Consider the following 26,469-nt stretch of genomic DNA (forward strand, 5'->3'; position numbering starts at 1 on the left):
CTGGTACCCATTGACTTCCTCAGTTAGCAAAGTGAATTCCAAAGATTTGAGAGCCTATGAGATTCCTCATCTGAAATGGACAATACCTTATCTGAAACTATGCCTTATTCTAGATGCCTCACCAGGAGGAACAACACCCCCCCCCCCCCCACCCAAACAAAACTACTCATTTTTCTCAAATCCAAAAGTTCCAACTAAACCTGTGCATTCTGTTGTTATACATTAACCCCTTCATCATGGGATGAACCCAATGAAACTTCCTTGGACAGGTAAAGGATAGGAAAGACAGGTGGATATGGGCTAAATTGGACAAGTTGGGCCAAAAGAACTATGCTTTATAACTCTTAAGACCATAAGACACAGGAGCAGAATAAGGCCATTCAATCCATCGAGTCAGATCCCAGATTCCACTCAACTCCATACACCTGCCGCCTTGCCATATCCTTTGATGATCTGACTGATCAGGAAACTATCAACTTCTGCCTTAAAAAATACCCTTGGACTTGGCCTCCACCGCAGTCTGTGGCAGAGCATTCCACGGATTCTCTACTCTGGCTAAAACAATTCCTCCTTACCTCCATTCTGAAAGGTTGCCTCTCAATTTTGAGGCTGTGCCCTCAAGTTCTGGACACCCCCACCATAGGAAACATCCTCTCTGCATTCACTCTATCTAGTCCTTTCAACATTCGATAGGTTTCAGTGAGATCCCTGCATTCTTCTAAATTCCAGTAAGTACAGGCCCAATGCTGCCAAATCTTCCTCATCTGTTAACCCCTTCATTCCCAGAATCATGCTGACGAACCTCCTCTGGACTCTCCAATGACAAAACATTCTTTCTGAGATATGGAGCCCAACACTGTTGACTATGCTCCAAGTGCAACCTCACCAATGTCTTACAAAGCCTCAGCATAATGCCCTTGCTTTTATATTCTGTTCCCCTTGAAATTAATGCCTGCAATGCATTTGCCTGCTTCACCACACTCAACCTCTAAATCAACTGAGAGTCTTGCCCAAGGACTCCTTAAGTCTCTCAGCACCCCAATGTTTGAACCTTCTCTACATTTAGATAATAGTTTGCACTATTATTGCTTTTACCAAAACTCATCATCATACATTTCACCATACTGTATTCCATCTGCCACTCTTTTGCCCATTCTTCCAATTTGTCTATGTCATGCTGCAATCACATTGCTTCCTCAGCACTACCTACCCCTCCATCCATCTTCGTATAATCCGTAAACTTTGTCACAAAACCATCAAATCCATTATCCAAATCATTGAGAAACAATGTGAAAAGGAGCAGTACCAATACTGACACCCGAGGAACACCACTAGTTGTAGCGTTAATGTGACTCGGACACCGCAGTATTAAACACACACGTTTATTCACCAGACTTCCATTTTACAAAACCCCGCGTTCTGATGTCATACGCACTCTGACCTACAAATACTCACATAATACATTACATCCCCCTTCTCAAGTTTTTTTTTACAATACTGTGAATTACCAAAACAATGCCTCTAGGTATGACTTTCTAACATTACAACAGCCATGACATAAACTAATAAAAATCTTAACTTATACTGTATTCTGCATTGTATCTTACAATACTAACAGCAGTATATTTTCTTTTACGAACATAGACTAATAAATCTTTTATTTCACACCTTGGAACTTATAACATGTGTGATTTTATCTCAAACTGTGCGAGACTGTAGGTAGATCTAGTCTCTGTATCTAGCTAGAAGTTTGACTTGTCTCCCAGACCTTGTGCGATAGAACTGTGACTGTGCTTGTCCTTCAGAGTCAGTCTCTCGAGTAACCTCTGTGTCTGCATTTCCACCTCGGTCTGTCTGCGCCGAACTTTCACCGTCATTGCGTCGTGGGGTTTCGTCACGCCCCTCACTCTTGGTGTCGTTTGTTTCCATGTCTGTATCCGTGGAAATGTCCTGTGTATCTGTACGTGGAAACACCCTCTCACCTGTCTTCAGCAGATGCTTCCTGTTCCTCCTGTAGACTCTTCCATCCAGCGTGCGAACTATGAAGGATCTTGGTTGCTGATGCCTGTTCACAACCACAGCTGGTTGCCAATTGTCTCCTCTCTGTACTCTGACATTTTCACCTATATGCAGATCTGGTAACTGTCTTGTATGTCTGTCATAGTAGCTCTTTTGCTTTATTTGCTTGTACTTTAGCTTGTCATGTACTTGAGCATTACTTTCAGGAGTCAGTAGAGTTGTGGATATTGGCAGCTTGGACTTCAGACGACGTCCCATCAAAAGCTGTGCAGGAGAGAACCCCACACCTTCAATCGGTGTGTTGCGGTATTCAAGCAGAGCAATGTACGGGTCACTGGTGCTGCTGTGTGCCTTCTTGAGCATGTTCTTCACAGTTTGTACAGTTCTCTCTGCTTGTCCATTAGACTGAGTGTGCCCAGGACTGGAAGAAACATGTTGAAATTCCCAGCTTTCCGAAAACTTTCTAAACTCACCACTGGCATATTGTGGACCATTGTCACTGATGACAATATCTGGAATACCATGTCTTGCAAATGTCGACTTCATTGCGGTAATGACACCTTGACTGGACGTGTCACTTAACTTGGTGATTTCCGGATATTTTGAATGGTAGTCCACACAAAGTAGATATTCTGCACCATTGTAGCAAAAGAGATCTGTGCCAAGCTTCTCTCATGGTCTTCCTGGTCGTGGATGGGGAAGCAAAGGCTCTCTTGGATTGCTGTTTTTATTTTCATTACAAACAGCACACTGTGACACAATGTCCTCTATCTGAGTTGACATACCTGGCCAATAGAGAATGTCCCTTGCTCGCTCTTTACATTTCACTATCCCCAGGTGTGACTCATGAATTCTGTTGAGCATTTCCTGTCTCATTTGATTTGGTACTATGAGTTTTGCCACTTTGAACATTAGTCCTGATGCATAGCTAATTTCCTCTTTAAATGTCCAGTATTTCTGTATTTCCTTTGGAACATCTTTTCTTTCTGTTGGCTATCCATTCATTGTAATGTCTCTTAGCATTTGCATTTCAGGATCTTCTGCAGTCAATTTCCTGAACATGTTCAACTTCTCCTCAGAAATAGGTAGCTGAGGTGTAACCCAGTTGACCTCCAGCTCTCCCTTTTGCTCTTTGAGGTAAGCACGGCTCAAAGCATCAGCGATGTGCAGTTCTTTTCCTGGCTTATAGGTAACTGTGAGGTGTACCTCTGTAGCCTGAGAAGCATCCTTTGCAGTCTCATAGCTTGATGAAGTGGCTTTTTGAAGATGCTCTCAAGTGGTTTGTGATCACTCTCAACCTGGATTTCTTTGCCATATACGTACTGGTGGAACTTCTCACACCCATAAACTATGGCAAGTAATTCCTTCTCGATTTGAGCATATCGGCGTTGACAGTCTGTAAGTGCTCGTGATCCATACGCTACAGGCCTCCCATCCTGCAGTATAACAGCTCCTATTCCTTCCGAACTGGCATCCACAGACATTGTCGCCGGTTTATTGACATCATAGAACTTGAGTGCTGGTGCATTGGTAACCAACTGCTTCAATGTGTTAAAACTTTTCTTTTGTTCATCTTCCCAATGCCATTCAGTGTTGCTCTCTAGTAGCTTTCGAAGTGGAGCACTGACCTCCGATAAGTTGGGAATGAACTTGGCAAGATACTGTATCATGCCCATGAACCTCAAAGGTCCTTGCTTGTCTTCAGGTGGTGGTAGCTGTACCACAGCCCTGACCTTTTCATTATCTGGTTTTAGCCCATCAGCGCTGAGTACGTGACCTATGTATTTGATCTCTGTAGTTCTGATCCTACATTTACTTTTGTTCAGTTTTAGGTTGTACTCACGTGCTCTCTCCAGAAGCTTCCTCAATCTCTGATCATGCTCTTCAATGGTGTCACCCCATATCAGCAAATCATCAATGATACTGACCACTCCATCCAGGCCTTCAATCATTTGTGCCACTGACCTCTGGAATACCTCTGATGCAGAAGAAATCCCAAAGGGTAGACGCAGGAAACGATATCTCCCTATGGGCGTGTTGAAAGTGCATAATTTGGAACTTCCTTCATCCAGCTTGATCTGCCAGAAACCTTGATTTGCATCCAATACTGAAAAGTATTTTGCATTAGGCATGCAGGAGACAACCTCTTCAACCGTGAGCAGCGGATAGTGCTCCCTTTTGATGGCTCGGTTGAGATCTTGTGGATCCATGCATTTCCTAATCTTTTTCTCTGTGACCACTGTCACTATACTATTCACCCAGTCGGTCGGTTCTATTTCTCTCGTTATGACTCCCATCTGTTCCATTCTGCGTAGCTCCTCCACTACTCGATCCCTGAGAGCTACTGGAACCTTCCTCGGAGCATGCACGACTGGTGCAACAGTTGGATCAATCTGGATATGGTGTTTCTCTGGTAAACATCCTAGTCCAGAAAACAAGTCAGCAAAGTCTTTGAGAAAGTCATTTTCTTTCTCAACACCATAGATTCGCTTCACCAGGCCAGCTGTATGCATGTTGCTCTGCCTAGTATTGCCGAAACATGCTGTTGCACAATCTCACACTCTATTTTGTGTTTCTGTCCTTTATACACACAGGTGAGTGTTTTCTTTCCCAATGATGCTGTCTTGTGGCCAAAATATCCAACAAGCTTGCAGGTGGATTTTCCAAGTTTTCCTCTGATGTCCAGTGAGTTGAATGTTTCTGCTGACATCACATTACACTTTGCCCCAGTGTCAAGCTTAAATGTCACATTCCTCCTGTTTATTATCAGATCTTGAGTCCATTCATCTTCAACGTCCATCTCTGCATTATCAATATTCTTGATGCATACCCCCTGTTCCACTTCAGTTGTTCCAGTGAACATGTCACTGTTGCGCTCACTCTGTTCCACAGCGTGCATTTTCCTTGCTTGCTCCTGCGATTTGCACATCTTTGCAAAGTGATTTCTCTTTCTGCATAATTTGCACGTCTTACCAAAGGCTGGACATTTTCTGTATCCATGTTTATAACCACATCTGTTGCAGTTAACTTCCTTTTGATTATCCTGTGGAACTCGCTTAGTCCTACTCTTGTCAGTTTTCACAGCTTTTATTTTGTGTACTTCAGTCTCCTCATTAAGCATTTTAACCTGACTCGACGTGATCTCGCTAGCACGGCACATATCAATCGCTTTTTCCAATGTAAGTTCCGCCTCTCTCAACAGGCTGCCTCTCACATGATCATCTCGTATGCCGCATACAATCCTGTCGCATATTAAAGAATCATGCAGTTGTCCGAACTCAGTTTTTTGCCTTGTTCTTCAAATCTGTTACGTAGGCGTCTATAGTCTCTGTCGTTCCTTGAGCCCTCGTAAAAAAATGTGTCGAATGTACGGTAGGTTTTTTTCACGGTTCGCAGTAGTCTTGAAACTTTTTCTTCAACACTTCAATTTTATCTCACTCACCCTCTTGGAAGACAAACGTGTTGCAAACCTTTATTGCCTCTGCTCCAGCCACATGCAGAAGCATAGCACATTGCACTTTCTCCATCTTGTCATCTACGCTACTAGCGGTACAAAGCTGCTTAAACTGCTGGAGCCATACCTTCCAATTCTCAGCAATATTACCTCGTAGGCTTAAACTCGACGGTGGCTGTAACTGTGACATCTTTTTACGTGTAGCTCATTTTTACTTTAGCTTTTTACTTTAGCTCAAGTACATGACAAGCTAAAGTACAAGCAAATAAAGCAAAAGAGCTACTATGACAGACATACAAGACAGTTACCAGATCTGCATATAGGTGAAAATGTCAGAATACAGAGAGGAGACACTTGGCAGCCAGCTGTGGTTGTGAACAGGCATCAGCAACCAAGATCCTTCATAGTTGGCATGCTGGATGGAAGAGTCTACAGGAGGAACAGGAATCATCTGCTGAAGACAGGTGAGAGGGTGTTTCCATGTCTGTATCCGTGGAAATGTTCTGTGTATCTGTACGTGGAAACATCCTCTCACCTGTCTTCAGCACCCATTGACTCCTGTCTGTCAGCCATTCCTCTATCCATGATTGTATCTTTCCTGTAATGCTGTAGGATTTTGCTTGTTAAGCAACCTCTTGTGTGGCACCTTATCAAATGCCTTCTGAAAATCCAAGTAAATGACATCCACTGCCTCTCCTTTGTCCACCTTGCTTGTTATTTCCTTAAAGAGCTCTAATAGACTTGTCAGGCACAATTTCCCTTTAAAGAAACCATGCTGACTTTGACTTATTTTATCATTGGCCTCCAAATACCTCGAAACCTCACCTTTAATAATAGACTCCAGCACTTTCCCAAACACTGAGGTAAAACTAACTGGCGTATAATTTCTTTTCTTTTGCCTTCCTCGCTTCTTTAAGAGTGGAATGACATTTCCAACCTTCCAGTCCTCCAGGACCATTCCAGAATCAGGTGATTCTCGAAAGATTATGACCAATGCATCTGTTAACTCTTCAGCAACCTTTCTCAGGACCCTGAGATGTAGTCCATCTGGTCCAGGTGACTTATCCACCTTTGAGTTTGCCAAGCACCTTTTCCTTTGTAATGTTCCCTGACACTCACAGACCTCTGGCATACTGCTAGTGTCTTCCACAGTGAAGACTGATGCAAAGTATCGTTTAGTTCATTTGCCATTTTTTTTGTCCCCCATTACTACCTCACCAGCATAATTTTCCAGTTGTCTCAACACTCACCTCCATTTTACTTTTTGTATAACTGAAAAAACTTTTAGTATCCTGCTTTATATTATTCGATCATTTGTCCTCATATTTCATCTTTTCCCTTATGGCGTTTTTAGTTGTTGTTTGGGTGGATTTTAAAAGCTTCCCAATCATCCAACTTCCCACTCATTTTTGCTACCTTCTGTCTTTTCATTGGCTTTTATGTAGTCCTTAACTTCCCTTGTCAGCCATGGTTGCCTACCTCTGCCATTTGAGAACAACTTCTGTGGGATCTATCTTTCCTGTGCCTGGTGAGCATTCCCAGAGACTTCAGCCATCCCTGCTCTGAAGTCATCCCCACCAGTATCCTCCTCCAATCCATTTGGGCAAGTTCCTCTCTTGTGCCTCTGAAATTCCCTTTATTTCATTATGATACTAATGCATGTAACTTATGCTTCTCCCTTTCAAACTGCGATATGAATTAATTCATACTATGATCACTGACTCCTAAGGGTTCCTTTACATTAAACTCCCTAATAAGATCTGGATTATTACACACACCCTATCTAAGATAGCCTTTCATCAGGTATGCTTGAGCACAAGCTGGTCTAAAAAGCCATCTCGTAGGCATTCAAAAAATTCCCTGTCTTGTGATCTGACACCAACTAGAAGTATCTCATTACAATTGTAGCATTACCCTTAATGCATGGATTTCCCGGCTTCCTTTGCAACCTCAACACCAAATCTTGGCTACTATTTGGAGGCCTATATGTGATTCCCATAATGGCTTTTTTACCCTTGCAGTTTCTTAACTCCATGTGCAAAGATTCAACGTTCTCTGACTCAGAAGTTTGAGGATGGTTGTTTCCCAATCAAGTAGACCGCTTTGTTGTTAATGGTGCCTATTTCATGAGAGTTAACATGACATTCCCCAAGTTAAGTGGTACAGAGCATTCCATAGTTTTGGATGGTAAAAAGCCTTGTATATTGTCGAGAGGTGAGCTATTAACCATGGGCTATCTAGTCTTAATATTTACACTGATGATTTAGTCAAGTCTCCGATCTTCGGTGACCCCGAAGATGTTGAATCTGGGTGTTCAGCAATGGTAATGCTGTTAAATGTCAAGAGTTACTGATTATGCTTATTTGAAATTTGCAATTGCCAGCACTTCTGTGGCATTGGTGTTACTTGCACTTACCTCAGCATGTGTCTGAATGTTGTCGAAGTCCTGTTGCTTGTAGACATGGCATGCATTTTGGTATTTTTTTGTAAATTAGTTTATTATTGTATCATGTACCAAGATACAGTGAAAATCTTTGCATGTCATCCATGCAGATAATTTCTTTACAGCAGTATATCGAGATAGTAAAGACGAAAAGCAACAGCTGAATGCAAAATAAAATGCTGCAGTTACAAGAAAGTGTGGTGCAGATAGACAACAAAGAACAATACTGTAATGAGGTAGATTGTGAGGTCCAGGGTCCTTTTTTATTAAACTTGGGGGACTTTTCAATAGTCATACGACAACGTGATAGAAGTCCTTCAGCCTGGTGGTATGTGCTGTATTAGGGTTTTGTATCTTCTGCCTAATAGGAAGGGATCATTGATTATGTTGGCTGCTTTAATGAAGCTGTGAGAAGCGTAGGTAGTCCATGCATGGGAGGCTGAGCTGTGACAACAATTCTCTGCAGCTTCTTGCAGTCTTGGGCAGAGTAGTTACCATGGTAATGATGATGCTGTTGAACTGTGAATATATTTGAACAATTGTGTAATCATCAGTGATTTCCCCCACTTCTGACCTTATGGAAAAGGAGGGTAATTGGTGAAGATGGTTGGATTGGGACACTGCCATGAAAAAGTGTTGCAGAATGCATATTTGGTCCCCCGCAGGCATAGTCAGCATCCTTTGTATGAACTGGGAATCCATTCATTGGCATGCCATCCCTTTGCCCATAGACTTCAGTTTTACCTGGTGTTCCTTGATGTCAAGAGTCAACATTCTCATCTCACTTATGTAATTCGGCTCTTTAGTCCCATTTTAGGCCAAGACTAGTTTTTTTTCTCTCTGAAATGAATTAACAATCTTTGCCACAGACATTCACTGACATTCCATTTCCACCCTCAAAAGTCCAGGTGAATATAAAATTACTTAATGCCCATCATTGACTCCTTAAACTCTTCTTCACAATTAAAACAGTGCTTGCATTCTCATTGTTGAATATTATTTCTTCACTCAGTATTGTAACCTATTTTATTCCCTGAAAATTAGACTCGCCACTTTGTCAATTAAGAATTTGATCTCAATGAATATTATTTGCTGGTGTTCGAACTACTAATCAGTTCCTGCCACTCTGATGCTATTCCGTGGCCTTGACTGAGAAATCTACGTCAATAGCTACTGCTGTTTTCCCTTTATCAAAGCATGTTAATTTGGCCACAAACGTTCAAGATCACAAGATCTTGCCTCTTGGCACTGATATGTTTGTGTGCTGATGATTTATAGTGCTGTCCAGCATTTTACCTACAGTAAGTGTTGGGATTAGCAATCCATAATTTTTTTTTTTAGATACTTTTACAGGTAGGCCTTGCAATTGTACTTACACCAGCATATATCCTGTTTCAGGAACAGGGTCTGTTTGGGCAGATCATATAGTCCTGCCCTCTTCAATGAAGGCTGGCTGATTTATTTATAAGCAGTGCAGTTACCCTTAATGATTCTTCCTTGTTTCCTAAAACATGAGTCCCTCCTGCTGAGCGTGCACAGTGTTCATTTGTGTGTGTATGCTTGTTTACCCAAAAGTGCTTTCACAAAGCTACCATTTGCATTTTATCCAGCAGTGCCCTCTGGCTCATTCTAGTTATTTCATATCTTAATGCACTGCGACCTCCAGCTGTTGAGCAGGTGCATCTTTGTGGAAATTAAAGGTTTCTATATCCTTTTAAAATATGTCACCATATGATGAAAGGAGATTGGTGCAGTGTGGCAGTGGAGGTTTGTCATTTAAAAACTAGTAATTCTAATGACACTTCATTGCAATTTAAGCTTTATTAAGTTCCAGTTCAAGATGACAGTTAAATCAGGACCTTGATTTTCATTCTCCTCTAATGCAACATGGTCAAGGTATTGAGCCATTAGAATTTATATAGAGTTTTCAACTAGAACTAGCCTGCAGGGCCATGACAATCAATTTAAGCAGCTTTTATGAGTCATCACTAGTGTTGGATGTAACCTTGAGCTTATTTGATATGAAACTTAAACATAATACAGTTCTGTGCCAGTGGTGTCTTCAGAGACCACTACCAAAAATATAGGCTGGCAACCATGCACATCATGCGCCGTTATGATCATACTTCTTTGGCACTTGAGGGTGATTTAATAGTATATTGATTTGGAAGGGAAAAATGCTTCTTTTGGCTTTATAGCATAATGTGGCCTAAGAGGAAGAGAATGATTGACAACATAAGAATTATTTTGATTAATTCAAAGAACTGTCCCTTTCTGGTCTACATGTGACTTCAGTTCCATGTTAAGTAGTTGACATGCTGCTTGGACAAGAATTATGTTTGAGTTGGAAATTCTGCCCCACGAAAACAGTATAGTCTGTCTGCCATTATTACGATTTGTGCTGCAAAGCTGTTGTAACAAACATGTTTCCAAATCCATGTAAGGACTTCTGATGCCTCATTGAGATCATCCCAGTATTTCTTTTACAGCTATGCCGTTATTAAAATACAAATACAAAGCAACTCACTTATAATCATAAAAAATGACTTTTTCACTCTAACTCAGTTTTAATTGGTAAGCTTTGCAGTAACCAAAAATCTGCCTTTCCCAACGATGGGTCTTTCTCAGTCTGTATTGGCGGCTGAGAGGTAAATCTGTAACGGTCATAGTTTTGTAAGCCTTCTAAACAAACTGAGAGAATGAGCATAATAATATGAGCACTGTGGAATATGTTCTCCTGTTTATGGGGAAGTGGATCTAATCCTGAGTTGTAATGCGGATATTGAAAGCTCCTTCCAGTAATATTGTTGAAAGCACCATCATATCAACAAAAAGGCAGGTTGAATTCTAGATTGTGATCTGAAAAAATAGTAATTCTGTAATCGAATGTAATCAACATTTGTCCTAAATTGTCTATCTCCAAATACCTTTATTCAGTACTCTGATTCAGTTGTCCTTTGTGATTGTTTTCTGGTGCTGTCTGTTACAACAGTGGAAACATTTTGACAGTTATCAAACTATATCTAATTTCCTTTGCTTATTTGCATTCTCATCAATAATTTATTTTGTTTCAGAATTTCAAAAGCAGTCACGTATGTCACGTATGTTGATGCATAAGAAGTTTGAGTTAAAAAAGATCGATTAACATTTCTAGTTCATTCTTGGTCTATATTTGTAAAGTAATTTTTCGCACAAAGGCATTCTGATGTTTTGCATCTACGCCACGTAGCGGTTAATACAAGGCATGAGCTGCAAGCTCGGGGTTCCATCTGTAAAGAGTTTGTATGTTCTCCTCATGAATGTGTGGACTTACTGAGTTTTCCCCTATATTCCAGTGGCAAATGGTTGGGGTTAGTGTATCGAGGGCATGCAGTGTTGGCAAGATGACACCTCCGGGCTGCTGAGCGCAATCCTCTCTGACTTAATTTAACTCAAATGACGCATTTCACTGTGTATTTCATTGTATATGTGACAAAGCTAATCTCTTGGTTCTTTAAATAAAAGCTCCATTGGTATTATTCATCTTAGTAATAACTCATTCTCCATTTAAAAGCAATATACCTACAATTTATGAACTGCAGGGATGCCATACTATATTAGCACTAGGGCACCACTACAACCCACACGTCCAATCTAATCTCATTGATTGGAACACTTGACTCCAAATAGCTTTTGTAGAAGGCATTACCCCAGAGGTTCACATACTTTTTTTGAACCTAGACCATGTTTGTTTAAATGGTGTACTTAGTATTGACGAGAAGAAATGCAATTGTTTTTGTGTTATGAGGTTAGTTAGATGGTGTTTGTCTATTACTGTGACGGATGAAGAACAGACCATATTTTGAATAATTAATGCAAAAAGCAGCTCACAAACTTTTTCTTGCAACTGTATATATTGAGAATGATGAGCAATTTGAATGCTTGTTGTTGCACACACAAGTCAGATGGCCCTCAAATGGAAAATGCCTGAGGTGCTTTTTGAAACTGTGATAAAATTTTTTAAAGGCTCAGACGCTTCTTTCATTGTTCAACTCATGAAAATTACGCATGATATTGCTTATTTGTTAGAATTATTTGCAAAGTGTAATGAAATCGATTTTTAATTGCAAGAAAGTTATGTGAATCTTATCAAACTCAAATTAGTCATCTCCACATTTCTGTCCAAGTTAACCCTGTTTAAGTGCAACATTTTCTGTCATGACATTTCCAATTTCTGAGCCTCTGAGTTGGAAGAGAAAGAAAGAATACCAGATACTGATAATGTGCCCACCTGGATGAACTGCGAAGAGCTGATATCACTACAAAATGACTTGGAGATGAAGCCAAGGTTGAAAAATCATATCAAGACTTTTGGTTGCAGAAAGAAATCTCTGACCGCTGTACTGTGCTGTGGCAAAAGGTCAAGATGTTTTTTATTGCCTTACCAACATTATATTTAGTGGAGCATGATTTCAGTGCAGTCGCCCAACTTCTTTCAAAGCAACAAAACAATTTGCAAATAATTGAATGTTCTGATCTGAGACTCCGAAGGGTTTGCTGGGGATGAGGTCTAGGAGCCAAGGGGGTGAAAACCCGAAAAAGTTTGGGAACCACAAGTCTAACCAGTTACAGTACTGCTCTTCCATTATGTAGGAGAATTAGAGCTGTTGCAAGTGGCCATACATAAATAATTACTAAATGAAATGCTCAAGCAGTTGTTCAACAATGTTATCTCCCAAATCCAGCTATTTTCTAGATCCTCAACACACTGGAACTCAGTGCATAATAATTTATTGTACCATGAGTTGGTAATGGCTTCAAACTTTGGTACAGAATATTTTAAGTAAGTTGGACATGACCTTTAATTTATTTCACAATTGCAGTCAGTCTTTTTAATAAATAGTGGTGCTTCTCAGAGGATAACATGAGGTAGAAATTTGAAAACTTCCATGTTTACCAGTATTTCAGAATTTGAGTGAGGTTGCATTGAGTATGATGGGGTTTTAAACACAGTCCCAAAGGATGCTTTCACCCTTTCCACATTAGAGATTTTGTAATTTTAATAGTTTCTTACAAAGAAGGAAATGAACAGCAGACAACAAAGAAAAGCTTTTTTTTGGTTTTGTTTATATTTTGGAAAGTTAAATGATACCTTTGCTCATCAAGCGCAATGTCTGTTCCAAACGATGCCCGTTACTTTTGGGTGGATATAATTGAGGGAATAGCTCTGAGGATGAGTTTGAACAGTGATGCAATTTATTTTGGCAGAGTAGTATAAACGGGGAATTAGAACAAATACTCTTCTGTTATAAAACTGGCCCAGCTTAAAAAACTTGGCTCTGACCAAGCTTCTGTACTTGGGTCTTCCTTTTTGTTGCAAGTTTGAGGTCTTTAATGATCAAAATGCAATTTGCATTCTGCTCCATGTTTTAAAGAATAGAGAATGAAGAGTTATGGATGAACAGTGAATGTTGCAATTGAACACAAATGTGCTCACAGGCGCACACACCCTAAGAATTTGTAGGGTGACTTGCATCCAGCTGGTATATATAAATGCTGCTAAGGCTGCTGTGACAAACAGGAGTTTCTTGCCAACCCTAAACAGAGTTTAGTAAGTATTGAAGTACCTTGGAATTTGACTCAGCTTGCCAGTTGTCCATAAATATTTTCTTCATAAATGGATGTTGGAATGAAATATTCATTTGGTGAGCACTTTGAATGAGGACAGCATATGTTAAAATAGAATTTTAATTTTATTGTGACCTTGAATGCTTTATATATCCAAGGTGAAAATCTGAAGTCATGGTTTGAAAGTAGCGAGTGAGAGAGCAAAATCTTGCAGGGCGGGAACCATTTGAAAACTGCAAGTGTCATCGGGAGTGAGTTATTGTTTGAAGTAACAAGTGAGAGAGCAACATCTTGCAGAGTCATTTGAAAACTGAAGTCTCTTTGGGAGTGAGTCAAAGTTTCAAAGTACATTTACTATCAAAGAATGTACAGTATACAACCCTGAGATTCATCCTCCCACAAGCGGCCACGAAACACAGAAATACCATGGAACCCATTCAAAGAAAACATCAAATACCCAGTGCACAAAAAATGAACAAATAGTGCATATGGCAAAAAGTGACTTTAATACAGAATATTAAACATCAAATCATGGAGTCCTCAAAATGGTCTAGGAGTGTTTAGTTCAGTTCAGTTTAGTGCTGTGTCATTCACTTACTGCAGGCCACAGAGCCAGTCTGCACCAAGGCGCCCTAATCAACTCTCACAAAAATAGCGTAAATGAGTAACCAGAAACACATGTAACAGGATCTACAGAGTCCCTCAAAATGAATTGACAGCCACAAGTTGTCCTGTTCAAACCTCACAGCATGACAAAGGATCCTGCACCTTCTCCGGTGAAGGCGAGCAGGCGAGGGAGACTGGTCAAATGCAGACAGACAGCGTTGAACATCTGTTTGCCTCCCACTACCATCCATGTCAACTTACCATCATAATCTTGTTTGATGCTTTAATTGGTGAGGAGTAATGGACCTGATCATGGGTTCACATTCCACCTTCAGGCCGCATGCCCCACTCTCCTTTGGAGACAACAAAATTGCCCCAAAACACATAATCAGTAAATTACAGGCCCCAGGTGCATGCAGTTTAAAAGTAGCATATTTTAATTAAGTACTAGTAGTTTCAGGAGCTGTCTGCAGGATGTCACTGTTGGTTGCAGCCACCATCTTGTTTAAAGTAGCAAGTCCAAAAGCAACATCTTGTAGGGTGGGGGCCATTTGAAAACTGTAAGTCTCATTGGAATTGAATCCTTGTTTGAAGTAGTGAGTGAGAGTGTGACATCTTTGACAATGAGAGCTATTTGATAATTGCAAGTCTTGTCAGGAGTGAGTTTTATTTGAGCCAATAAAAAGAAAGGAGGTAAAACCGGATCAGCCATTGTTGGAGTGGAGCAGTGTTAGAGTGGTCAGGCTTTGGCTCGGCAAGCTGGGCATGCACAGATGCAGGCTCCAAGTAAGTTTTTTTTTCTAGTGCTCTGAGAATGTGTCCAGACTTAGTGATATGTTCCTTGTGTGAGGTGTGGGGACTTTGGGAAACTTCTAGTCTCCCTGATAACTACACCTGCACGAAGCTGCAAATCGATGACCTTTGTCTCAAATGGGAGAATGAGGAGGTGATAGATACGAAGGAACTACTGGGAAGTAGCCATCTCTGAGTTACAGGAGGCAGGTGCCTGTTGTGAGAGAGAGAGAGAGAGAAAGAAAGGGTAAAGGGAGCCAGTGCAGAGTACCCCCGTGGCTCTTCCCTTCATTAATAAGTATATCGCTGGATACTGCTGTTTGGTTGTGAGGGGCTCCTACCAGGTGAAGCCACAGCAACCAGCTTTCTGGCACAGAGTTTCCCTCTTGGCTCAGAAGGGAAGTGGGGAAGAAGAGGAGTGCAGAAGTGATACACGATTCCATGGATTCAGTAGTTAGGGGAGCAGGCAGGAGATTCTGTGGATATGAAAGAGACACCCAGATGGTATATTGCCTCCCAGGTGCCAGGGTCAGGGATATCTCATGTTGGGTCCACAGCATCCTTGGGGTGGGGGTAGGGGAGCAGCTATAAATCATGCTACGTGTTGATACCAATGACACGGGTAGGAAATGGAGAAAAGTTTTGAAGAGAGAATAATAGGCAGAAAGTTGAAAAGCAGCACCTCCAGGGCAGTAAACATTGGATTGCTCCCTGTACAACGTGTTAATGAGGGTAAGGATAGGATGATTTGGCAGCCGAATAAATGGCTGAGGAGTTGATGCAGGATGCAGGGTTTCAGATTTCTGGATCATTCGGATCTCTTACGGACAAGGTGTGATCTATACAGAAAAATGGGTTGCACCTGAACACAAGGTGGGGCCAATATCTTTGTGGGTGGATTTGCTATAACTGTTGGGGAGGATTTTCACTAGTTTTGTAGGGAGTGGGAACCAGAATGATAGGGCTGAGAATGGGCAGTTGGTATACAACTAGATGAAGTGTGTATTGGACTGTGAGGAAGGATAGGCAGACGATTACAGTCAGTGGGCTGGGTTGAAATGTGACACATGAGGCTGCTTAATAAGCTCTGATCCTATGGTATTACAGGAAAGATTCTAGCATGGAGAAAGTAGTAGCTGATCGGCAGAAGCAAAGAGTGGGAATAAAGAGAGTCTTTTCTAGTTGGCTGCTAGTGACTAGTGGTGTTTCACAGGGGTCTGTGTTGGGACTGATTCTTTTTGCATGAAATGTCAGTGTCTTCAATGATGGAATTGATGGATTTGTTGCAAAGTTTGCAGATGATATGAAGATAGGTGGAGGGACAGGTACTTTGAGGAAATAGGCTACAGAAGGGCTACAGACAGGCTAGAAGAATGGACAAAGAAATGGCAGATGGAATACAGTGTCGGGATGTGTATGGTCATGCACTTTGGTAGAAGAAATGAAAGGGTTGGCTATTTTCTAAATGGAGAGCAAATGCAAAAAACTGAGGTGCAGAGGGTCTCTGGAGTCCTTGTGCAGGATTCCCTGAAGGTTAATTTGCAGTTTGAGTCTGTGGTGAGGAGGGTAAATGTGATGTTAGCATTCATGTCAAGAGGACTACAATATAGAAGCAAGGATGTAATGTTGAGACTTTATAAAGCACTGGTGAAGCCTCACTTGGAGTATTGTGAGTAGTTTTTGGCCTCAGTCTTTGAAAGGATGTGCTGAAACTGGAGAGGGTTCAAAGGAGGTTCACAAAAATGATTGCAGGATTGAGTGCCTTGTCATAGGAAAAGCATTTGATTGCTCTGGGCCTGCATTCGGTGGAATTCAGAATAAAAAGGGATGACCTCATTGAAACCTATTGAATGGTGAAAGGACTTGATAGAGTGAATGGGGAGAATCTAAGATCAGAGGACACAGTCTCAGAATAGGGGGGCATACTTTTAGAATGGAGATGAGGAATATCTTTAGCCAGAGAGAGGTGAATGTGTGGAATTCTTTGCCACAGACAGCTGTGGAAGCCAAGACTTTATGTATATTTAAGGTAGAGGTTGATAGATTCTTGATTAGTCAGGGCGTGAAGGGAGATGAGATGGGGGCTGAGAGGAAAACTGGAACAGCCATGTTGAAATGGCGGAGCACACTTGATGGGCCAAATGGCCTAATTCTGTTCCTATATCTTATGGTATTATGGTAACACGGCAAAATCAAAAAGGGTGATGAATACAGGACTGAAGATGTTGATATTTAAATATGTGCTGAATACAGAATAAGATGTATGATGTTGTATTACAATTAGAGATTGGCAGGTATGATGTTGTGGCCATCACTGAGTTGTGGCTGAAAGATCATATTTGAGAGCTTGACCTGCAAGGATACACTTTGTTTTGAAAGGACAGCCAGGTAGGCAAAGGGCTTGGGGTGGCTCTGTTGGTTTAAAAAAAAAAGTGAAATCAAATCCTTAGAAAGAGGTGACAGGTGAAAAGATGTAGAATCTTTGTGTGTGGAGTTAAGAAGCTGCAATGGTAAACAGACCCTGATGGAAGTTGTATACAGGCCTTTGAACAGTAGCAAGGATATAGGCTGCAAATTACAACAGAGATAGAAAACATTGCAATAGTCATGGGGAATTTCAATATGGAGGTAGATTCGGAAAATCAGGTTGGCGCTGGATCCCAAGACGGAATCTGTAGAATTCCCACAAGATGGCTTTTTTGAGCAACTGGTGGTGCAGCAACTCTGGGGGAAAGGCAAATCTGTATTTGGTGTTGTGTAATGACCCAAATGTAATTAGAGAGCTTAAGGTAAAGGAACCACTAGGAAGCAGTGATTATAATATGATAGAATTCACCCTCTAGTTTGAGAGGGAGAAGATAAACTCAGATGTATTAGTATTATATGGAGTAAAGAGAATTATAGAAGCATTCTCTTTAGAAGAGAAGGTGGACACTAGCAGGGAAGACAGCAGAACAGCATTGTCTGTGAGTTTATGGGGGTATTTTGGAAGGCATGGGATAGATGCATCCCAAAGATGAAGATGCACCAGATGGACTACACCCCAGGGTTCTGAAGGAGATAGTTGAAGAGATTGTGGAGGCATTAGTAGTGATCTTTCAAGTATTCTGAAGGTCTGGAAAATTGCAAAAGTTGCCCCACCCTTCAAGAGGTAGAAGAAAGGAGAATTATACACTAGTTAGCCTGTCTTCAGGGGTGGGAAGATGTTGGAGTCCATTATTAAGGAAGAGGTTTCAGGCTGCTTGGAGGAACATGATAAAATAAGCCAAAAGTCAGCATGGTTTTCTTGCCTGACAAATCTGTTGGAACTCTGAGGAAATAACAGGCAAGATAGACAAAGCTGTCCTCAAGAAGGATCTCGGCCTGAAATGCTGACTGTTTATTTCCATAGATGCTGCCTTATCTGCTGAGTTCCTCCAGCTTTTTGTATGTGTTGCTTAAGCTAGACGAGGAGAGTTATTTACTTGGATTTTCAGAAGGCCTTTGACAAGGTACTGCACATGAGGCTGTTTAACAAGATAAGAGTCTATTGTATTACAGGAAAGATGCTAGCATGGTTTGAAGATTGGCTGTCTGGCAGGAGGCAAAGAATGTAAATAAAGGGGTCCTTTTCTGGTCGACTGGCAGTACCTAGTGGTGTTCCAGAGGGGTCGGTGTTGGGACCACTTCTTTCCGCATTATATATGAATGATTTGCATGATAGAATTGATGGCTTTGTGAACAAATTTGCAGGGGATATGAAGATGGTGGAGTAGTGTTGAGGAAGCAGGAAGTCTTTGGAAGAACTTCGATTGAGAGAATGGACAAAAGAAGTGGCAGATGGAATATAGTGTCATGCAGTTTGCTAGAAGGAATGTAGGCACAAACTATTTTTGAAATGGAGAAAATTAAAAAGTTAGAGGTGCAAAGCAACTTGGAAGTCCTCATACAGGATTCCCTAAAGGGTAAGTTGCTAGTTGAGTCGGTGGTAAGGAAGGGACATAAAATGTTAGCATTCATTTTGGGAGGATTATAAATCTAAAGCAAGGATGTAATGCTGAGACTTTATAAGGTATTGGTCAGACCACACCTAGAGTATTGTGAGCAGTTTTGGGCCTCTTATCTAAGATCGGTGGTGGAGTGGAGATGCATCTCTATCAAAGGAGGTGTAAGGCACTTCTCCTTTCTGCTAGCCTGCAGATTACCCTTGGGCAAAGTGTGGTACCTGCTTAGCCCCCTGATCAGGGTTACATGCAACCAGGGGAGCAAGTAGTGGATGGTCGTATGAGCAACTGGTTCAAAGTACATTTATTATCAACTTTTGTATACATTATACAATGTTGAGATTCCTCTCCTAACAGGCAGCCATGTACCACAACTCCCATCCTTTAAAGACACTGCCCAGAAGAAGGCAATGGGAAATAACTTCTGTAGAAAATTTTGCTGAGAACAATCATGGTCATAAGACCATGATCACCTACGTCATATGACATGGCACATGATGATGAGAAGTGCTGGCATTAGAAAGCATCCAGAAAGGTTGTTCACGAGAATAATCCCGAGAATGAAAGGGATAACAGATGAAGAGCATTTGATGGCTCTGGGCCTGTACTCGCTGGGGTTTAGAAGAATTGGGGGGTGGGGGTGGTTTCATTGAAACTAATCAAATATTGAAAGGTCTTGTATAGAGTGGTTTTAGGGACAACAATTGCTATAGTGGGTGAGTCTAGGACCAGAAGGTACAACCCCAGACGAGAGGGATGTCCATTTAGAACAGAGATGAGGAGGAATTTCTTTAGCCAGAGAGTGGTGAATCTGTGGAATTTATTGCCACAGGTGGCTGTGGAGGCTAAGATGTTGAGTATATTTAAAGCGGGGTGTGATAGGTTCTTGATTAGTCGAGGCATCACAGGTTACAGGGAGAAGGCAGGAGTTGAGAGGGATAATTAATCTAATCAGCCATGATGGCATGGCGGCACAGACTTTATGGGCTGAATAGCCTACTCCTGCTTCCATGTCTTATGAAAAGAAAGCTGCTTTAATCACCTTGATTGAATATTAGCGGTACTTATGGAACTTAGTTTGAAAAGATATTCCAAGACTATTAATTGTCCATGACATAACGTTGTTCCCTCCGTTACACAGAACCCACATGCAGGACCTGAAGGATGTAACCAACAATGTTCATTATGAAAACTACAGGAGCAGAAAGTTGGCTGCAGTTACATACAATGGCGTTGATAACAATAAGAACAAAGGACAGTTAACCAAGTAAGACACCTTTTATTCTCTTTACAGTTGTGCCTTCACTGAACTTGTTAACTTCTTTACAGAAACTGCAGGATTTATCTAACACATCTCAAGGAAATTCTTTCTGTTCATTGGTATACAAAATGGTGTCTTTAGTTAGCAGACATCTGGCAACCTTATGCAACTTCTGGCTTAAAATACTTTGTCTTTGTTCCATTCCCCTAGTGTATGGCTTCCCAAAAGTTTGGCTCTTCTCGTCAGTTACTGAGAAATATTTTCCTCAATAATAATTGTTGGCTTATTTTTTATGTATGAGTACCAATATAAGTTTCTTGTACTTCGGCCTTGCCTGTAAAGAGGGGCTTGCAATTCAAATTGTGTTATCTATCTGCATGTATTCAAGATGTGGAGTTACTTTTAAATGAAATACAGCAGTCTGAACAGACACATTGCTGCAGGATTAATGCACAGATTCATAATCTGAGGAAAACATTGGGATAGCTATTTGTGTCACAAATGTTTATCCATTTCACTGCATAGTCATCGCTGCCATTTACTTAAATGTGAGCAATTAACTGGACAGGCAAATTCTTGCAGTGGGCACTGCCATCTTAGCCGATAAGTCAGTGGACAAAAGCTCCTATGATTGTCATAGAATGATGCAGCATGGGAATAGGTCCGATGGCCCTTTGAGTCTACACTGGCTGTCAAGCCCTTGTCCTAAACCTATAGTAATCATATTTTCTGTCCTTCCCACATTCTTATTAACTATGTTCTTCCTACAAATTTTTATCCTGGCACAAAAGTCCTACTTCTGTGAAATCCAACATTGCTTTTCCTGGTCAGAGAAGATGTCTACACTAGGATAAACTAATTTTCCACCTTGTGGTACTAAATTCCTTCTTACACTTCAGCAAAGGGAAGTTAAAACTCAATTTTCTGTCAATATCAGATTTGCTTACAGAGTACCTTTTATATCACACCATTCTAAAGTTGCTATAATTGAAATTAATTTAATCTTGCTAAGAATTTTAAATGGGAGCAAAGACCCCTATGATCAGCATTATGATGTCTCTGATGCTTGAAACACCCCAAGTCTCATGTGGTTTGAAGGTTTACATTTTGTGTTTGAGTTCTTGGACAAGTGCTTAATTAATATTTTGTGACTGGTCCACAATCTTAACTATTTTCTTGTTTATGAATGCTGTAAAGGAAATACACATTTTTAAAAACATGGAGTTTGAAGACAGTATTTCTAAATTTCTATGACCTTGTAAAACTATTAACAGATACAATAATTCAAGTACTCTTAATGTTTTCAATTTGGAGGTTGTTGTGGCTTTAAACTTTAAATTGAGTGTCACACTCAGAAGAAATACTGTCCTTTTAAAGCTGAAATAATTTTTCAAACTGATAAGTAACCAAAACTTGTCATAATTTGGAATGAAAAGTGTGAATAAAATAACCAAGCCGCAACCTTCTCAGATTCCCTGATGTACAAGGTGGTATGCTACAATTAAACTTCACAGCTCTTAAACTCTTGTCAATATCATAAGGTGTAATACTTTTTCTATCAAGCTTCACGCAGCAGACAATTAAGGCAATTTTGTAGTGGTGTAGTATTTGCCTATCATTTACTGTCTCAGTAGTTTTAGGGTTGAAAATTGCATTTTGAATTACGTTGTGCAGGACAGAATAGGTCAATGGCAGATACCTTGCACGTCACATGGAAAATCTGAGAATGTTACAGATATGAGTTATATTCTCCATTTACTTATTTGCAACATTGAATAAAATTGCATAAGGTCAGATTTTAAATGTTTTATTTCATCTTTATAACCTCTCCATGTAATATCTTGCTGTGTTTTCCTTATCCTAAGAGTCTGTGTATCTGTTTTTCTTTTTAGATTTGACACAGTTGAAGGCATGTAAGTGGTTGTTTAAATTACTTGAAACAACATTTTCAACATTGTCAGTAACAATTTGAATTTCAGTACCATTGGACAAGAACATATAAATTTTCAAGCACTGGGTGGGACTTGTTGGTGTTATCTCCTAATTAGATGGAAACTGCTTGTTCCAAAAATTTCCTCTGTCAAATCATATCTAATTAGCAAGGAAAGTTACTGAATTACTCAAATATTATGAAAATACAAAAATGTAGTATTTTATTTAAGGCTGAAGTGTTGAATTACCTAGAGGAGATTAAACATTTTTGGAGCAATCAGTTGTGCAACCTCTCTGCTGGTTAACTGTACTTCCAGACAAACCCATGGTAGGAAGGATGAGGAAGTTCCACTGAACACTTGTGTGTTACTGAGCTCTTGAACTGCTTTTTTTGCTTTCCTGTTGCTTCCTACAGTTCGACAAGTCCTTTTTGGGAATGGTGGCCAAACCAACAGTCCTGCTTTTGCTGTACCACCCTACTCTGAAAATTTTACTTTTATTTCCCTTTTGTGGAATGGATCCAGTGAGATGCAAATGATTCTGCAGTTTCTGCACGTGGAATGGAAATGACCAATCTATGATTGTATTCTTCCAATGGTCATCTAGGAGAGAGAAAACCTCATGACTTTAGCCAAAGGACACAAGATAGTGTAACCCCAGTACTGGTCAACAGTAATACTAACCAAAACAACTTAATTTGTTTATTCCTGTCACCTCTGTTCTATTTTTGTACCCATGTCCTTCCATCAGGATGTGTTTGGGACTTTGTCTTCAGGATACTGCTGACTGGTGTTGCATTCCCTTTTTCCTCTGTCTTCATCAGGTTTGACGGATGGGCTGCTGAGGGTGATATGATTTTGGTTTTCTGGTTGTTAACTTTGCAAACTCTGAGGGAAAACCTCATGACTGAGTTTTAAAGTGAATAGTTACTTTGACCTCAATCTTAATAAACAGATTAAGAGTTTTTCTTGAGCAGCACACAAAATGCTGGAGGAACTCAGCAAGTCAAGGAGGGAAATAAACAGTCGAGATGTTTCAGGTCGAGATCCTTCATCTGAAATGGAAAAGAAGGGGGCAGAAGCCAGAATAAGAAGGTGGGGGGTGTGAGTGGAGTACAAGTTAGCAAGTGATAGATGAGACCAGGTGAGGGGGGGAATGAAGTAAGAAGCTGGGAAGGAAGGGAACCAGAGGGAGGTGTTGGGATGAGAGGGTAACCAGAATGGGGAATGGAAAAAGGAGCAAGGTTGAGGAAATTACTGGAAGTTAGAAAAATCAGTGTTCCTGCTGCTAGGTTGGAGGCTACCCAGACGGAATATGGTGTTTCATGTCTAGCCAAGTTGAGAGCTCATTGTTATGCAAAACATTTCCTCCCTCCTCCCATTCTTACCAAATCAAAATAGATACCAGTTATGTACAAAAAAAGTGCTAGAACTTAGTGCATCAAGTAGCATCTGTGGAGGCAGAAGAGTCAACCTTTCAGCTTGAGAGCCTGCATCAGACTGAGGGGGAGCAGGAAAGATCACTAGGATATAGATTAGTGTAAAGGAGCTGTGTGTTAGGTTGCACCAGATGGGGAGTGTCTGGGAGGGATGAGTAAGAGAACCAGGTGGACTGGTGAGTGTGTGTGGGTGGAGAGCACAGGAATTGGGTTATCTTTTTCATCTTTTGTTCACCTTTCCCACCTGCCTATCCCCCATCTGGTTCTATCTGCACAAAATCTCCTCCATCTGTGTTCATGTTTTGCCTATCAACCTCTATACCATAACAAACCCCCACCCATTCCTGGCCTCCTGTTCCACTGATGTTTCCTGGCAGTCTTGATTGTAAGATCAGTCCTGATGTAGGATCTCAATCTGAAATATCGACTTGCACCTTTCAGCCTTCACAGATGCTGCTCAACCCACCGAGTTCTTCCAGCATTTCTGTGTTCTTGACTCCAATTTCTGCAGTCTTGTGTGTCTTCATATGCATTTAGTGTAATATTTTGTGTTGTACTCTAATAAATTTCAATGGGAATGCTGATTGAAATTAAGAACTTGTCTGATTTTCCACCTATTAACTACTTTTTTTTCCCTTTCTGCATTTTGGGGACAGTTTAACTGCAAGTCTGTACCAGATTGATTCTACCTCCCTCCCTCTGTCTCCAAGTACTTGATAAAAGTTTGTAATAACTGGAAGTTGTGCTAGTCCTATGAAGAAAAGCTACTTCATGTACTAAATAAGCCCCAGAAACTTGGGTGCCTATTTATTTGTTCACTGTGGACAAGGTTTTCCCGTCCTTCATTCTGATTAGAGGGGAGAAGTGTGTTTTCTCCAGAGGTTTGCAATTCCTGTGAGTTTGGTGTGAAGTCTGAGGACAGTTGTGTCCATTGAAGGGGTGGCCTGATGCACCAAACCTTTTTCCGATTTTGGTTTCTTCTGAAACTATGAAATCACATCTCCAGAAACTCATTTGGCTTTCAGATTGTGTTTACATTGTGAAGCTAACAGATTCTGGTTACTGGTTACAGAAGCCCTCTAGCCCAGATGGAGGAAGAACGGAGAGAACATGTGGCGAAGATGAAGAAGATGGAAATGGAAATGGAGCAAGTCTTTGAAATGAAAGTCAAAGAGAAAATACAGAAGCTGAAAGATTCTGAGGCAGAGGTAACAGCACTTAAGAATACTGTGATTAGCAACGTGTCTGGATTTCAGAATGATGTTTTTGTATTGATTTGCCAAGGAATGAACATGTAAGGTTTCTCTACCACTGAATTATTTTGCCCAATGGAATATGTACTGAAACTGTGAGCTTGTTGGCACATATTTAAAATGTAATTCTTTGTGGCTGCTGTTGACCAGTGTTTATTGATCACCCCTACCGCCCTAGAAAGGTGCCCTTTGCTTCCTTGAAACACTAGTCAGTACAGTCTCCTATAGTAACTTGATACAATGGCATATTTGCTAAGCCTCTTTGGAGGGCAGTTAATGCAGCAAACAGAATGTTGCTTGGAATCTTAAACTTGGTGAAGTAGTGAATGGGACTTTTACCAATCTTGGTTTAAATTCCAGGTTTTTAGGTGACATTTGAGTTTGGAAGGCCATGTGAATTCAGTAAAATGTCAGAAGCTATGATATTAATATGTGGCAGGCTTGCAGGGCCTTCTAGTTATTGTCCTCAGAGCATAAAAAATAATCTCTGTACATCTTGCTGTTTGAGGTGAGAACATCTCAGTATCTGAAATATGTCAATAACCAGAGAAGTGATCTTTTAGGCAAGTTTTGTAATTCAAGTCAATGCAGGATTGATGGCAACAGTTTAAAAGATAATGGATTAGCAAAGCTACAGCTTTTGTTAGGTTTACTTGTTCTGTGACCTTTATTGTGAATAATTAGTTGCACTTATCAGTATCAGTTACAGTTATTGGTATGCCCAACCAGCGACTTGTGTGTCAGAATCACGTTTACTACCTCTTATTGGTATGATGAAAAGTTTGTTGCTTTGTAGCAGCAATCTATAAAATTGCTCTAGACTGCATTCATAAATAGTACAACAATAATAACAAGGTAGTGTTCATGGAACATTCAGGAATCTGATGGTGGAGGGGAAGAAACTGTTTCAGGATCGTTGAGTGTAGGTCTTTAAAATCTGCACCTCCTCCCCAATGGCACTACAAGAGGGCTTGTCCCAGATGCTGAGGGCTCTTAGTGACGGATGCCACCTTCTTGAGGCATGGTTTCTTGACATTTGTTGGGAAGGTTGCTCCCATGATGGAGATGGCTGAATTTATAACCCTTTGTAGTTCCTTGCAAAAGCATGCATTGCAGCCTTCATAGCAGGTTGCAGTTTATAAAGCTGGTAACAACTTGTTAATTAGTGTGTTAAACATAATATTGTAATTGTTGCAGGTGGGGAATGGTGTAGGGTGTCCTCATCTTCCCCATCAGCTGCGCCTGAGACTTCAAAGAGCCTTGTGCCTTGCTTCAGTCTGGGAGATGAAAGCTTGGTTTCCAGTGAATTGCCACTGACTATCAGGTGGGGCAAGGGAGCACTAATTTGTGTGCCTTGTCTTGTAGCTCCAGCGACGCCATGAACAAATGAAGAAAAATTTAGAAGCACAGCACAAAGAGCTTGAAGAGAAGCGCCGCCAATTTGAAGATGAGAAGCAGAACTGGGAGGCTCAGCAGCGCATCTTGGAGCAGCAAAAGCTGGATTCCACAAGGTACGCTCCCACTTCCAAGGCCCACTTGAGTTAGCTCCTTGGGCACCAACTCCTTCCTCTGTGCCCAGTCCACTGGTGTTTGCAGCATGGCAGTTCAGGGCACTAAATTCAGCCAATGAACAAAATAGATCTACTTATGCTGGAGCATGTCACTACTTGCTTCAACCATT

At 40.8% G+C, this 26,469-nt stretch overlaps 1 protein-coding gene across 1 annotated transcript in view; it reads left to right on the forward strand.

Annotated features, from left to right (window-relative positions):
- Positions 1-26,469, forward strand: part of LOC140729787 (septin-7) — a 131,007-nt gene that overhangs the window by 97,586 nt on the left and 6,952 nt on the right. The window contains exons 9-12 of the mRNA XM_073050007.1: positions 20,046-20,171; positions 22,058-22,078; positions 24,608-24,743; positions 26,154-26,299. Of these exons, the coding sequence (XP_072906108.1) occupies positions 20,046-20,171; positions 22,058-22,078; positions 24,608-24,743; positions 26,154-26,299 (429 nt within the window). The remainder of the gene's footprint in view (positions 1-20,045; positions 20,172-22,057; positions 22,079-24,607; positions 24,744-26,153; positions 26,300-26,469) is intronic.

The sequence above is a fragment of the Hemitrygon akajei genome, chromosome 1 (genome assembly GCF_048418815.1).
Source record: "Hemitrygon akajei chromosome 1, sHemAka1.3, whole genome shotgun sequence".
Lineage (NCBI taxonomy): Eukaryota > Metazoa > Chordata > Chondrichthyes > Myliobatiformes > Dasyatidae > Hemitrygon > Hemitrygon akajei.